Source organism: Phyllopteryx taeniolatus, chromosome 12 (genome assembly GCF_024500385.1).
Source record: "Phyllopteryx taeniolatus isolate TA_2022b chromosome 12, UOR_Ptae_1.2, whole genome shotgun sequence".
Classification (NCBI taxonomy): Eukaryota; Metazoa; Chordata; class Actinopteri; order Syngnathiformes; family Syngnathidae; genus Phyllopteryx; species Phyllopteryx taeniolatus.
The window spans coordinates 20981321-20994876 of NC_084513.1; the positions used below are offsets into that span (position 1 = coordinate 20981321).

Sequence of the window (13556 nt, forward strand, 5' to 3'; positions counted from 1 at the left end):
AAAGAGGACAGGAATGAATGTTCACACTCACTAGTTCTCAAAGGGGAGTTAAAAAAAAAAAAAAAAGTGATAAAATGGCTTATTTATACATGTGAATTGTTTTAATAGCAGATGCTGTTTGGCCTTCTAATCCAACTACTACGATGTAACACAAGGTCGGCCAGCTCATTTTTTGTGGCGGGCCACATTGCTGGTTCCGTCATGAGCGGTGAACCTTATCACGTTTCATCATGGCCTCAGCACACTATTTAGTGGCGGCCGCTCAATAGAGGGCGCGAGGGCGCTTCAAGGTCACTTTGAAAAAGACAAAAGTGAAATCGTGAAAATGAAAAATATTACAAATGATACATTTTTAGATTCATCTTAATAAATAAACTGAACACATTGTTATCTTAATGGCATAACACCCCGAGACATTTTTTATTTATTGTCACAATAGTAATAAAAAAAAAATATATTCATGTGTTTGCTAAAATGGACTTTTTTTTTTTTTTTTTTTCCCCCCTTTATGTCTGTGTTGGTTCTCACCCATCCAAGTCACGGTAATTCGCAAAGGTTGAACCGAGGTAACTGGACTTTTCTTGTCTGTTGAATTTGTTTTGTGGGTTCTTTCTCGTTTTCTGGAACTTTTCAAATATGACTTGCTGTTATGCTAACACGTTAGCAAACCGGAACATCGTCATTTTTGCACAGCGTATCAATGCTCAGATATGTTTTGCATACATTTTGTAAAGCATAGCGTGTAATATACAGCACAGGATAAAACTCTTACTCGACACTTTACAGTTTGCGCGCTGGTGGGAACTAATAGTGCAAAAGCTGTGTTACATTCTAAAATGTCTTTCACGGACACAGTACTTTATATTTTCAATATTTAAGGAATAATTCTAACAAATATAAAATTGTATTTTGCATTTTGACCTGAATACCTAATTGGTCATATTGATAGTGTTGAGATAAAAGACATTCCCACACACTCGAGACAGAATTCACTCTATAGGCCCCGGCCGGGGCTGCAGTCAAAGGGAGAAAAGGAGAAAGGGAAATGACCCGAAGCACATCCACATTTTCTATTTGTATTTTTCTGGCCGTCACACAAATCCTCACCCTCACCCACAGCACCAAGACAGCTGTTGATGTGGATTACCCCACCGAGGCCTGCAACGTATTGCTTAATTCAGCCATTCATGGATTGAATGCATGTCACCTATCCACCAGAAGGCCAAAAGTGATGACATAACATAGAACACCAATATATCTTTTCTGTTGTAATGATGAGTCTTTGTGTCAATTTGTTCGTTTGTTTTTGTGGCAGCTACACTGACCTGCGGGATGCATGCGCCCCTCCCTCTCCGGGATTATAATTTCCCCTGGTGGGCCGCATGCATGCAGATGACATATCGAGATTAAGGCCGATAGATAATCCGATCATAACGCCGGTTCAACTCACAAGGCTCGCAGTTCATTCACATATTTCGGCAATATCGACGGGCCACAACATTAGGTACGCTCGCACAGACAGCTGTCACACTCAGGAGACGGACGCTGTGATTTACTAATTCATGATGATTCCAGTTAAATGATACACTTTTTTTTTGTTTTTTTCAACCCCAGTCTAAAAACAGCTGGAAAAGTGCTGTTAAAATAGTGGCCCTTTTGTTGTCAAGAAATGTGTTGCATTTAAGATTGGACTGAATCCTATACATCATGTGTATTTGTCAAATAAAATGAATCGGAACGAGCGATGACAAACAAGAAAGGAACAAGATGCATTCAGATATTATAAAGATCTGTTATTACAATAGTTCACCAATCAAACCCGACTGTCTGCCCCACTATAAGAGCATTACATGAAAAAAGGCATCGGCTCCCACTCATATCCATAAAATTGTAAAAACTCCTGCTTTGTTACAGTTTACCGTGAATATTATACAAGATAACATTTGTTTTAAAAAGTAATGTATTGCGCAAGCCAATGATACATACATACAGTCATTAAATGTACTGCGAATGTCAATGACCGCGTACGCGTCTCATAGGGTTTTGGTGTGTTTCGTGTGGAAAACGTCTACTGTGGTCTCGTGGCACTGCCTGAGGTCAAAGTCACAGTATCCAATTGAGAAGCGTCCCTGTGGGTTAATCACAAGGGCACATAAGAACACGTACGCCGTAAATACGAAATAACAACAATAATCTTGCATTGTACCATGTCTCACCTTTGGTCTCTTGAAGTAATCCAGCCCTCTTCCAATCTTGATGATCCAGCCGTTATCAAACCTGCAATCATTTCAACCTTTATTTTGGATGCCTCCGCACAAGGGCACCAGTGATGGCCAAATGGAAAAAAGTGATGACTATCACAGGAAAGGTTTTGTCGGATTTGATGTACAAAAAATGAAAATGTGTCTTTCTATTTGGTGTTTGCAAACGTCTGGGTTCTTGTAGATCCACCATTTGTTTGTTTTATGTGTTAAAGTATGCCAATAAACTTATTTGTTAAAACTCGCATGACAGTCAATGAAAGCGCATACGAGGAATGAATAATCTTATTTTAATATTAACAGAATGCTTAACTTCTCTTTACACGTAGACAGTTGAGAATGTTAAAAAGCGAGACGAGTCGGATGTGCGTGCGACACAAATCATTTTATATTTACTTCTCAGTCGAGTGTCGTACCATATCGTTTTTACCATGAACTGTAAAATATAACTACAAGTTAATCAATGTCTGATGGCAGGGACATTTGAGTTTCAGACTTTTGCAATTCTTCTAAATAATTTCAACTATCATGTCATGGAAATGATGTTGATGATTATTATTTTAATCTGGTAATACTATATTATTGACACATTTTCGTCCACGACAGCCGCTACTGTGGACATGTGTGCGTGACGTGTGCTGTAGTACCTGATCTCCCTGTCGTGGATGGTGGAGGAGTACTGCAGGTCCAGAGCGACCCCGTGAGTACTGAGGTTCCGCTTCAGCTCGGCCAGGGCGCTCGTCTGGGGGCCGCCGTCCGCCTGCGGAATAGCGCACGTTAATTAATGCCAGAAGGAAATATCAAGTATTATGTACGCAATCGCAGATAGGGGCGGGCCTTGATTATATGAAATGATATTACCAGTATATTACAATTTGTGTCACATGATACTGGAGTTCAAAACAAAAAAAGTTCGACAAAACGGTACTAATAAGGGCAGTGCCGTGAAAAAGTATTTTCCCCTTTCCCAAAGTCTTATATTTTTCATAGCCTCCCCACTTTCAATGTTTAAGATAATCAAACAAATGTAACTATCAGACAAAGATAACCCAAGTAATCATAAAATGCAGGTTTGATTAAAATGGTGCGTTTAACTGCTGTTTTGATTAGCAACAGTGTTCAACGCAGTTAACTATTAAACGTGTGTGAACAACAGCATCTCTGAACTGCTAGAATTACATTTGCTACCTGTTTTCTTTATGATGGGAAAAATTAAGTCTATTGGAGGGATGCATTTTTAAGTAGAGGTGCTATGAGACCTTGCTGGTTCAAAAACAAAAACGTACGTCATCTGATGACGTGAGGAGATGGATGGTCTTCACCTTGCAGGATGCTTTGAGCAGCATCTCGCAGAACCGCAGGAAGTTGTACAGCTGTTGTGCATACAAACAGAACTTGTCATTGTTCGCTGTTGTTTCTTTGCTCTGTTGTCTCCTCTCTCTGTCTGGCCCCTCTCAAACCTCAATCAGTCCGGCTGCATTTCCAGTGAATATCCGTGACACTAAATAATAACTACAGAGGGAATACAGTGAAGAGACTGAGCCCTTCAGCAAATTGCAAAAATTTGTCATGAACAATCCCCCCATAAAAAGGCTACTAATTCCCTATATATGCAGAGAGTTAGCGGCAAGGCGCTACTTTTGTCTAAATGAAGCGGCTGAACTCATTCCAACATAGTTCCTTGGCATCAAGATGGCAACAAAGCAATACTTGAATTGCTTTGGCCAGATTGTATTAAAAAAAAAAAAAAAAAAAAGCTCCGCAATTATGCAGGGGTTAAGAATGATCCAGTAGAAAAAGGCATACAGATCCACCATACTGCATGGCCAAGCAGCCGAACAGGACAGGTTTAAAATAAATAAATAAAAGACATTTACATAGTACATAAAAAAAAGTTGTTGTGTATTCATTGTTCGAACCTGGTGAGTGTGTCGTATGTACGGGTCTTCCACCCAAACCTCGGTGAGAGCACCGCTGATGTACGGCTTGAAGACAGCCTCGTAACTGTAACCTGTGGCGTCGTCCGCTATCCTTACCTGCTCGTGGTACTTTCCGTCTGAGAACCCAGAAAGAGAGCGAGATAGAGAGAGAGAGAGAGAGAGAGAGAGAGAGAGAGAGAGAGAGAGAGAGAGAGAGAGAGGGGGAAAAATATCATGCAACAATCAAAACATATATCTTCATTCATTCGGCTTGCAGCTGAGCTGTGGATTATCCAAGCTGATTTTTGGCTAGAGGTGGGGACACCAGCGAATTGCAGGGCACATATAGATAAACAACTATTCATATTCATATCTACGGAGAATTTAGGGAAATCTAAGAATCAATCTAGATCAATCTAAGAATGTAATTGGAATGTGGGTATGCTGTGTCAAAATTCATTATTGGTGTATTTTTTTTTTTGCCAAAAAAGGGGACATTGTATCCAATCAGTCATGAATTTGTCAACCTTTGCTAGTTTATTTATCATACTTAAATGAATACCTTCTTTCTTCTGGTTCACATGAGCTTTGATTTGCTCTGCTCTGTCCATATAGCCCTTTATCTTTCCCCTGTAGTGTCCTCTCTTCGAGTCATCGTTCACTGCTGCTTGCAAGACAGACAACATTGTAAATAGTTAGTCCCCATACTGTGGTGTGTATGCATTTGAACAAGGGAAGACAGATGTGTGTGGAGACCTTTTAAAACGTCTATGAGCAGCTGGATGCCCTCTTGGTAGCAGACCAGAGACTCCAGGAAGCGCCCGCTCTGGTCCAACTCTACCGCCCGCTTCAGTACAGAGATGGCGGACGACTCCATACCTGGAAGGTGATTTTGAGTCATAGTTCTTGTATGTGGTGATGCGATTTAAACGACTATAGAATTCAACAGGTGGCATAAAACGAGAGAAATCTCAGTGTAAACATAGCGCCAACGCTTCCGCTCCCTGTCGGTACGTTGCTAATATACGTCCCCGCGAAACGTAATGGTTGCTTTAGTTCTGCCAGTTAAACCGACGCTAAATAACAGAGGATGTAAGTCACTTGAAATGAAAGTAATTGTAAACATAGGGACACTGTTACGCCGCTGAAATATGCCCCCCCCCCCCCACCCCCACCCCCCAAAAACAAAAATCGTGGTTGCTTTAGTCCTGCCAGTTAGATCTGAGCTAAACCATGAAAACATAACACACGGTAACATTTGTAAACAATATGAAACCTAACAGCGAGCACAGGTAACATAAAATGGGAGGAATACTCTATGGTGACAGCGCTTCCGTTCACTATGGGTACGTCGACAAAAAAATTCCCCAGGAAACGTCATGGCTGCTATTATAGCGAAGCTAAATCACCACAAGAAATTCGATGAAAATGTATCTTAAAAGTAAATATTGATTTATAACGTTATAATTGAGTTTGTTTTCGTGTACTTTATGTTTAAAAACATGTTTCTTTAAAACGCATGTATGTGCGTTGATGTAGTTCCGGTTCCGGTGTCACTGGAAGACGAGCTCGTGTTGTCTTCTTTTAGCGCTCCAAACAAATTTTCTCTACTTATTTAGCCAATTATTATTTCACCGTACTGTACTTATTTTGATTTTCGTCATATTGGATTGAGTGCGCATGCTTTCACTTGTCTTTTGGCGCATTAACCTTGTCCTTCATGTCGGTCAGATTAGAGTCCATAAACAACAGTGAATGGCTCTAACCAGCAACTAAAATGCCTGCATTTGCTTTCAAGTCGACATCAGTCAAGGTCAGAATTTCACTTAATTTATACTGTTCTATTGTGGTGTTTGAAAAAATATTAAATATCCTTCCTGCCAGTATGTATCTACTCAAAATTATGTGATAATGATGAACTGTCTTCTGTCTTGCAAAATAGTCAATTCACTGCCATTGACGGCTGTTGAATTCAAATGTTCATGTTAACATAGAGGACTGGCAGTGAATGAGTTTTAAAACTTGAAATCTAGTTGACAAAATGATGGTGGCAAATGATTCCTGCGAAGCTTGAAACTGAGATTTTGCTTCAACCTTTTTTTTTTGTAATCAAATTGAGTTATTCGATTTATATTTGCAGCCCTAGAAATTACACTTGATTTGATTTTTTAAAAAAGCGTCTTATGTCACATAAATGTCAGATGATGGCATGAGAGAAACTCCTGTCTGAGTTGGTGATTAATTCATTAATTGATTTATTGGGTTGTCAATGTAAAATGCTATTTCTCTGTAAAGGGTGTTTTGATTCCTATTCTTTATTAACTGTGTTATGATAGGTCCTAACAGGACTTTCACGTTGTCTTTGGTTTGGACGCAGCAAGTTTACCAAAGCAAGAATTCCACAAGAGGTAAAAAAAAAATAAATAATAATTGTTACCATTTTTAGCATTTAGTCTGCTTTGTAGTGCTCACGAACTGTTCCGTTTTGTCCCATCAGCTTTTTGCAAAGTGGTCACAGGAACACGAGAAATACGGTGGCGATCCCGAGCAGCCTCACAAACTCCACATAGTGACGCGAGTCAAAAGTGTGATGAGACGGCCGTACTGGGAGAAAGACATGATGAAGCACCTGGGCCTCCAGAAGGTGAGACTGGCCTTCAGACAATGTCCGTCTTTTCGCTCACTGCTCCCGAACACGACACTTTCCATTTGAATGAGATGACTGTAACATAATAGCGTCTTCATTGTCGTTCAGGCGCACGTGCCTGTGATCCACAAGAACACACCTGCGGTCAACAGCAGACTCAAGTTCATCAAACATCTTGTCAGGTATGAGATGAGATGCTGCATTTGTCACTAGCGCTTAGTATTTTGCACATCGTTAGCTTAAAAGCAGAGGTGCTTAATGTTTTCGGAAATCAATCATAATTTTTTAAAAGTTAATAAAAATGATTTACGTGGCTATAATACAATAAGGTATGGCAAAGTTTTTCATTTGATCTATTTTTAATATGCTGAGTATTTTATAATTATTATTCAATGCAATTATTACATTTCAATTTATTTTAGTCGATGTCCTACAGTTAAGATTATTTATAGTTCAATGCATTTTTTATATTGGAAAAATATGCCTTAAATATTTTCAATTTCCATTTTTGTAAACATTACATTTTATTAGATGCCCTAAATTTAATTATTGTTCTATTTGTTTTTTCTTAAGGCACCTTAGAATTTGCAATTTATTTTTATTTGATGGCATATCATTATTTTTTTTTAACTGATTAGATTCCCATATTGTGATCCCTGTATTTCATTCTACAGTGAAACCCCCGCATACTTGCGGTTCAGCACCCGTGGATTCACTTTATTTATTTTTTTCCATGTTATCTTTTTGGGGGGGACAATTTATATTTGATTTTTCATACACACTACATTTAGGTGTTCCTCAGTTTTATTTCATTCTTGATTTATTTTTATTAGGGGACCTAAAAATGTGATATTCCTGTGTTTCTTTTTTTTAAATTTATTTATTCCCTACAGTTACATATTGCTTTTTTAAATTATGATGTCATCACTTTCCTAGTTTTCAGGCCCTCTAAATAACTTCTGTCAAGACTTTGTTGTGAACTATTAAAATGAAGATATTAGTATGAAGAATGGCAAACCTTCATCTGTTCAGGATTGAGCCGTTGAGGACTCCGTACGGTCTCCCCAGCGAGCAGGACATGGCTGACAGCTACATCAACAGCAAAGGAGAGCTGATCGTTCGACGCCTGCTGACACCGCTCCAACCCAAGGCCATAAAGTCTTAGTGCATTCACACAGGCATGTAGTCTATACAGTACCATGTTTTATCATCTTACACCATCAAACAGATGGGTCCATGGAACACATCACCTTTTTTTTTTTTTTAAAGCTTTGTCAAACTGCTCTTTGGTGGTGACCCAGTTTGACCCGCAAATGACTCGCTAACTAACTCATCACCAGAAATATGAAATAAAAATAATAATTGTCAAAGCCGATGCAGTCAGTTTGTTGCATTATTACCTCCGCTAAGGATGTTTTTCATGAGTGTGAGTTTTCTTTATCAACTGGAATTAACAGGTAGTCCATCTGCCAAAGATGTTCCCATTGAATTTTGGGAGACTGTTTAACTGACACAATTACATAAGGTATGAAATATTTTCAATCCTATCTAAAAATGAGATTTCCAATTTTAAAAGTTTCAAACTTCATTAGATGTCCTACAGTTAGGTTGTGTTAAATGCATTTTTAAAAAATATTGAATTTCCCCAAATGATTTTTTTTAAGTACATTATATAAATGGATATTTTCATTAGATGACCCAATTAATTTTTTTGCATTAAATGCTAGTATTTATTTGTATTAGTTCCACTACAATTGTGTATTTTATTAGTTGCATTACAATAAATCTTTATTTACTTCTGTACTCGATGCACAATTATTTTGTTCAACATTTTTTTCTTTTACTGACCCAAAAATTGTATTTAATTTCAGTCCTAGAGAAGATATGTCAGCAATTCTGTTGATTTTAAATATTGGACAAAAGGTCAATCGATCGGTCAAATATGAATTTCAAGTGCTCTAATTGGTGGTTATTAATTCATCACTTCACAGAACAGAGTATTTCCACAGTTTTATATATTTTTTTAATGAATTCGGTTTCCCAACTCTTGCTTCATGTAGTAAAAACATTTCTAAATAAACATTTCTTTGCACTAGCATGTGTCAATGTTAAAGGGCTGACATCAAGAATAACTTATTCAATAAAGAATGAAATTCCTGTTAGACTATGTTAAGCAGTTCACTATGAAATTCTCTAATGTGAAGTGATTTTCTTTTACTTATGAAAACTTTTTATCAAATGATAAAAGGACAAAGTGATAAAAGAAAAGAGGGCCAGCTGAGAGATGCTATAAACGAGGTAGCCCAGGGAGAGAAACCGAAAGGGCTTTCGGCGTCCCTCAGTCGTCGTCGTCGTCGTCAGAATCCGTGTCGTAGCCCCGGCCCCTGATGGTCTTCTCCACTTTGGTGAACCTGGAGTGAGGCTTCTGCGTGGATGTGGGCGGCTCCATCAGGTTACCGCTAGGGAATTAAAAATGTAATGTATTGAGGAATGTCATAAAATGAAAAAAAAAACATGGATGCCACACGCTTCACGGTATTTTATTGAAATGCACTGTAGTATTGAGCTGCGATTGGCTGACGGCCAGTCCAGGGTGTACCCGCCTCTCGCCCACAGACAGCTGGGGTAAGGTCCAGCACAAAGCGGTACGGAAAATGGATGGCTGTGTGAATGTAGGTAGTATTGAGAAATGGTCTAGCCAGACATGAGGTTATATTTTAACTTATTTTCATGACAAGGTATACTGTAGCCCCATTAGCACATTCCTAACACTATTCTTTTTTTTGTATTCAATGTTACTTTGCACCTGTTTTAACATGTTAGTATTTCTATATTAAGTGAATGAGTTTACGCAAAACACATAATGCCGTGGCTCCCCACCTCACCCCAAAGTGAAATGTGTTGTGACATGCATCGTTCATGACATTCTGAAGACACAGTAAATGCAGGTGTGTAATTGTATCCCGTGTCCTGATTAATAGTTATCCGACAAAAAAATAAGTACATAAGACTGTGGCCTGCTCCGTGTGTGTTGTTTGATGGGTTATAATTTACCATAACATCTGTGCTAATCTTATTCACATGTCCCACCTGCTGGTCACTTATTGTAGTTCTAGTTGATTGCCTGCATATCAATACATTAACATTGTGCAGGACCCTGCGATGTGACTATTGCACACACATACATTGCGATGACGATGCTCAAACGATATATTTATGCACCCCTATTCTAATGTATTCCCTGAATTTTTAAAGCCCGCCAGCAGTAGCGTCTCTGCATTTACACAACAATAAGACACACAATAGCGTCCCATTTCCCAATTCCGCAGGTGCATCTCGACAGACTACGTACCTGTAATTGATAACATCGGCGCAGCCCAGTCGCCATTCCAGCATCTCGGTGCTGAACTCGTCTGTGTTCCCCAGGTCGCCGAAGCCCACCACGTAGTCCTTTGACTTGGCGTCGATGAGCAGCGCCAGGGTGGGGATGACCTTGATGCGCAGCCGCTCGGCCAGGAAAGGCGCCTTGTCCACGTTGAGTTTGATGAATTTGGTCTCCACGTGCTTCTTTGCCAGCAGGGCCAAGTGTTTGTCCACGATCTTACATCTGCATGCGTATGTGCGATACAAGTCAGGTGCCTCTACTTACACTGGGCTCATGAGAGAAAAAAAATGTGAATGACGGCCTGCAATTTTAAAATCACAGTGCTACCACAACTTACCAGTGACCTAGCTTCGGAGTTTTTCGAGATGCCAGCCATCGCTCGGCCAATTTTGTTTTCGAGTTGCAAGCAAAATTTTGAGTGACGCGCTTCACAACAACTTACGACACAATGTGCATTTAACCTAACGCCACGTAAATTTGTCTGACAAAAGTCCGCTCACCTAATGGTAAGACAACACAAAACGCCATAGACAAGATAACAAAACTAGCAACAATGAATGTTGTGGTGTTATAACTCTTTAAGCAAGTGATATATGAACACAAACAGTGCCGCAATACATGCAGACAAACAATATAACAATGTTCACAGGCATATATTCTTTATCCCCTGCGCAAAACTCATGATTGCAGCTTACTGAGCCACTTAGTTGTGCAAGTCTTCTTCATGTGTCTATTTTATACTGCCAGAAGGAATGTAATGTCAGTGGAAAGTGAAGCATGAACTTATAATGCACAAACTGTTTATTTACTTTACATTTATTTTTTTATTACTGGATATCAGTAAAATACTTTAGACTAGAGGTGTAACAATTGACAACTAATCAGTAATCAAATTAAGTGATGAAAAAATGTTGATAATCGATCAATCGTTTCAAAACCTTGTTTAACTTAAAATTGTCCAAATCCTCGTCATTTCAGCTTCCCAAAACTTCATTATTAGCTTGTAATAATGAAGCAGGAAATATTAATAATGATTTATTCCTTCATTTTCCGTATCGCTTATATTTATTATAATAATAAAGCAGACTAATTATGTTGGTTTCATCGAAAAATACTTTTCCTTTTGAAAAAAAAAAAGATTCAACTATTTTGCATATTTTCTGACATTAAAAAACAACCAGTTACTGAAGCATAATCAATTAATGTTTCTGCATTTTCTGCACTGTCAATTGCAGTTTTTGAATAGAGGGATGGAAATTGAAAACATTTTGATCAATTAATTTCAATGGGGAAAGATGATTTGTGAAACGACAGCGTGGTCATGGAACGAACTAAACTTGTAAATCAAGGCACCAGTGTAGGTTCTGAAAAAGAGCATACACTGCTTTATGAAAGCAATTATTAGTATTTGAAAAGCGAATTCAAGCAATGACAGAATTTCTGCAGTCTCTGAAGGTAAACATTTTGGCTACACTACAATTCACTGTCTTGTTGGGTTCGTCTGGATTATTTTACAGCGAAGGTCAAAGTGGACAATTAAACTCATTTTGTTTTCTATTTCCATATACATTTTAAGTGACACGGCTGTGTTTTCAACTCTGACAGACCACATGAAACAACTCGCAGGAGCCCAAATATCACCGAAGTAACTCCACCACAAGCATAATCCATAAATGACACAAATATTAAACGTCACATATGGTTTAGTCAGCTGCGGCAGACTCGTTCCTATTGATTTAAATGAGGGTAACCTCCACCAAATTACCAAATTGGCTGTTGTCTGCAATTATTTAGCTTATTTACTCATTGACACACCACTTAAAAAGCACATGTACCCTGCAACGTATATCCCAGCCTTTGAGAAGTGAGAGAATAAAAACAGTGACACCACCTGAAGGTGGAGCTTCTGTAGAAGTGGCAGACAACTTTCTTGCTCTCCTTGACCTCGCCGAAGAATTCTTTCTCACTGGGAATTTCCCGGTACTCTCCGTGTCCTTTTGACAACCACTCCTGTGATGACACAAACAAAAGAGGGACAAACATATTCTCGCTGCACATCTGATTCGATATTATCTCTTATTATCTTACTGACTCGCAGAGAGGCTGGTTTACTCGACTGCAGAGAATATAAGGGAGGCGTGTTCACAAGGGGGAAAAATATGACATTGCTCATTTTTGCCAACCCGGAACTCCTGTCAGCAGCACTTTCTTACAAATGCAAAGTTTACTCTGCTGTGGTAATCAGTCATATTATTACATTTCTGTTTTCGACGATGAGCCCCCTCGTGTGTCTCAAAGGATTTGATTTGTTTAAAGACATACCTGCTTCTGTTTCTGGGCTTTCTTCAGCGCCTCTAGTCGTCGTTCCCTCATTTTCTCAAAGTCGTCTTCGTCCATTTCGTTGAGTTTGACCAACTCCGCATCCACCTGATCCTCCACCTGCTTGGCGGACTGCACCAGAACCTTGGTGATGTTGTCGATCATGTCGTTGGCCATGGCTGCCCGCTTTGTCAACCTGAGGGTGACAGAGTACAAAACTGTCACCTTGGAAACATTAGAGCATATCATCCGTAAAGACAGATAAAGTACACTTTAAAACCCCAAGCTCCAAGATTCGAAACCCGAACCTTAGAACACAATTGTAACAACACGACACAAAGCCCGTAGAACAGCATGGACACGCCTCAACGATAGCTTGCAGTTGTCACTGTCAAGTTAACAGTGTAAGCCAATATATTAAGTCACATTTCGATTCACCCAGAAATAACATTATGCTTGTTAAACAAACACGAATATAACAAATAATAAACTACAATTTTGTATTATGACGCCATTAACACCGTTTAGGTACATTATTACAGTGGAATTAGCTAGCATGCTAGAGCTAACTCGCCAATATTAATCTAGCAACGCGTTTCGTAACGAGGAGTACGAGGCGAGCCAAAGTCGAACATTTGAAGCAGGTGTTAATGGATATATGTAAAATACGTAAAACGAATCGTTTGTGAGTTTAAGATTAAACACACACTTTGAAGCCAGTGCCGCTCATTACCTGATACTGGCGTTAGCTTGTAACAACCGTAAACTGTAGCGGAAGTGACATCATACATATTGCGTCACAGAGGAGACGAGTACGCATAACTAAATAATAATAATAAACAATATTTATATAGCGACTTTCAAGAGACTCAATAATAACTAATTACTATTGGGGGGCTAATTGAAATCTAAATACTGTGTGAGTGGGTGTGTGTTGGTGTTACAAAATGTAGGACAGGACACAGAACTCAGTTTCAGTAGTCCAGATGAGAATTGATTAAGGCATGAGTGTGGAAGTGATTTAA

The 13556-nt window shown here is 39.0% G+C and overlaps 3 protein-coding genes across 3 annotated transcripts; 1 reads left to right on the plus strand and 2 right to left on the minus strand.

Moving 5' to 3' along the window:
• Positions 1 to 1776: 1776 nt before the first annotated feature.
• Positions 1777 to 5530, minus strand: mitd1 (MIT, microtubule interacting and transport, domain containing 1). Its single transcript, XM_061791806.1, has 7 exons — positions 4937 to 5530; positions 4743 to 4844; positions 4181 to 4317; positions 3548 to 3634; positions 2909 to 3021; positions 2217 to 2277; positions 1777 to 2129 (listed from the first exon to the last, which is right to left on the minus strand). Exons 1-7 carry the CDS (start codon positions 5079 to 5081, stop codon positions 2034 to 2036), a joined length of 741 nt encoding a protein of 246 aa, XP_061647790.1. The 5' UTR covers positions 5082 to 5530; the 3' UTR covers positions 1777 to 2033.
• Positions 5531 to 5701: 171 nt separating this feature from the next.
• mrpl30 (mitochondrial ribosomal protein L30) lies at positions 5702 to 8202 on the plus strand. Its single transcript, XM_061791808.1, has 5 exons — positions 5702 to 5993; positions 6517 to 6588; positions 6678 to 6824; positions 6936 to 7009; positions 7860 to 8202. The coding sequence occupies exons 1-5, from the start codon at positions 5958 to 5960 to the stop codon at positions 7990 to 7992; spliced, it is 462 nt and encodes a 153-aa protein (XP_061647792.1). The 5' UTR covers positions 5702 to 5957; the 3' UTR covers positions 7993 to 8202.
• Positions 8203 to 8822: 620 nt separating this feature from the next.
• On the minus strand, positions 8823 to 13341 carry txndc9 (thioredoxin domain containing 9). The gene is made up of 5 exons (XM_061791807.1): positions 13265 to 13341; positions 12535 to 12727; positions 12104 to 12222; positions 10180 to 10434; positions 8823 to 9286 (listed from the first exon to the last, which is right to left on the minus strand). The coding sequence occupies exons 2-5, from the start codon at positions 12706 to 12708 to the stop codon at positions 9166 to 9168; spliced, it is 669 nt and encodes a 222-aa protein (XP_061647791.1). The 5' UTR covers positions 12709 to 12727; positions 13265 to 13341; the 3' UTR covers positions 8823 to 9165.
• Positions 13342 to 13556: the final 215 nt, after the last annotated feature.

What these genes read in the sequence shown, in the direction of transcription:
- mitd1 (XM_061791806.1), bottom strand. Translation starts at nt 5,081, where the DNA reads ATGACTCAAAATCACCTTCCAGGTATGGAGTCGTCCGCCATCTCTGTA. An exon ending in ATCCACGACAGGGAGATCAG is followed by an intron (nt 2,278 to 2,908) that starts GTACTACAGCAC and finishes AAATGATTGCAG; the next exon opens with GTTTGATAACGGCTGGATCA. An exon ending in ATTACTTCAAGAGACCAAAG is followed by an intron (nt 2,130 to 2,216) that starts GTGAGACATGGT and finishes ATTAACCCACAG; the next exon opens with GGACGCTTCTCAATTGGATA.
- mrpl30 (XM_061791808.1), top strand. Translation starts at nt 5,958, where the DNA reads ATGCCTGCATTTGCTTTCAAGTCGACATCAGTCAAG. An exon ending in AGCACCTGGGCCTCCAGAAG is followed by an intron (nt 6,825 to 6,935) that starts GTGAGACTGGCC and finishes ATTGTCGTTCAG; the next exon opens with GCGCACGTGCCTGTGATCCA. An exon ending in TTCATCAAACATCTTGTCAG is followed by an intron (nt 7,010 to 7,859) that starts GTATGAGATGAG and finishes TCATCTGTTCAG; the next exon opens with GATTGAGCCGTTGAGGACTC.
- txndc9 (XM_061791807.1), bottom strand. Translation starts at nt 12,708, where the DNA reads ATGGCCAACGACATGATCGACAACATCACCAAGGTTCTGGTGCAGTCC. An exon ending in TACAGAAGCTCCACCTTCAG is followed by an intron (nt 10,435 to 12,103) that starts GTGGTGTCACTG and finishes ATACGCATGCAG; the next exon opens with ATGTAAGATCGTGGACAAAC. An exon ending in GCCGATGTTATCAATTACAG is followed by an intron (nt 9,287 to 10,179) that starts GTACGTAGTCTG and finishes TTAATTCCCTAG; the next exon opens with CGGTAACCTGATGGAGCCGC.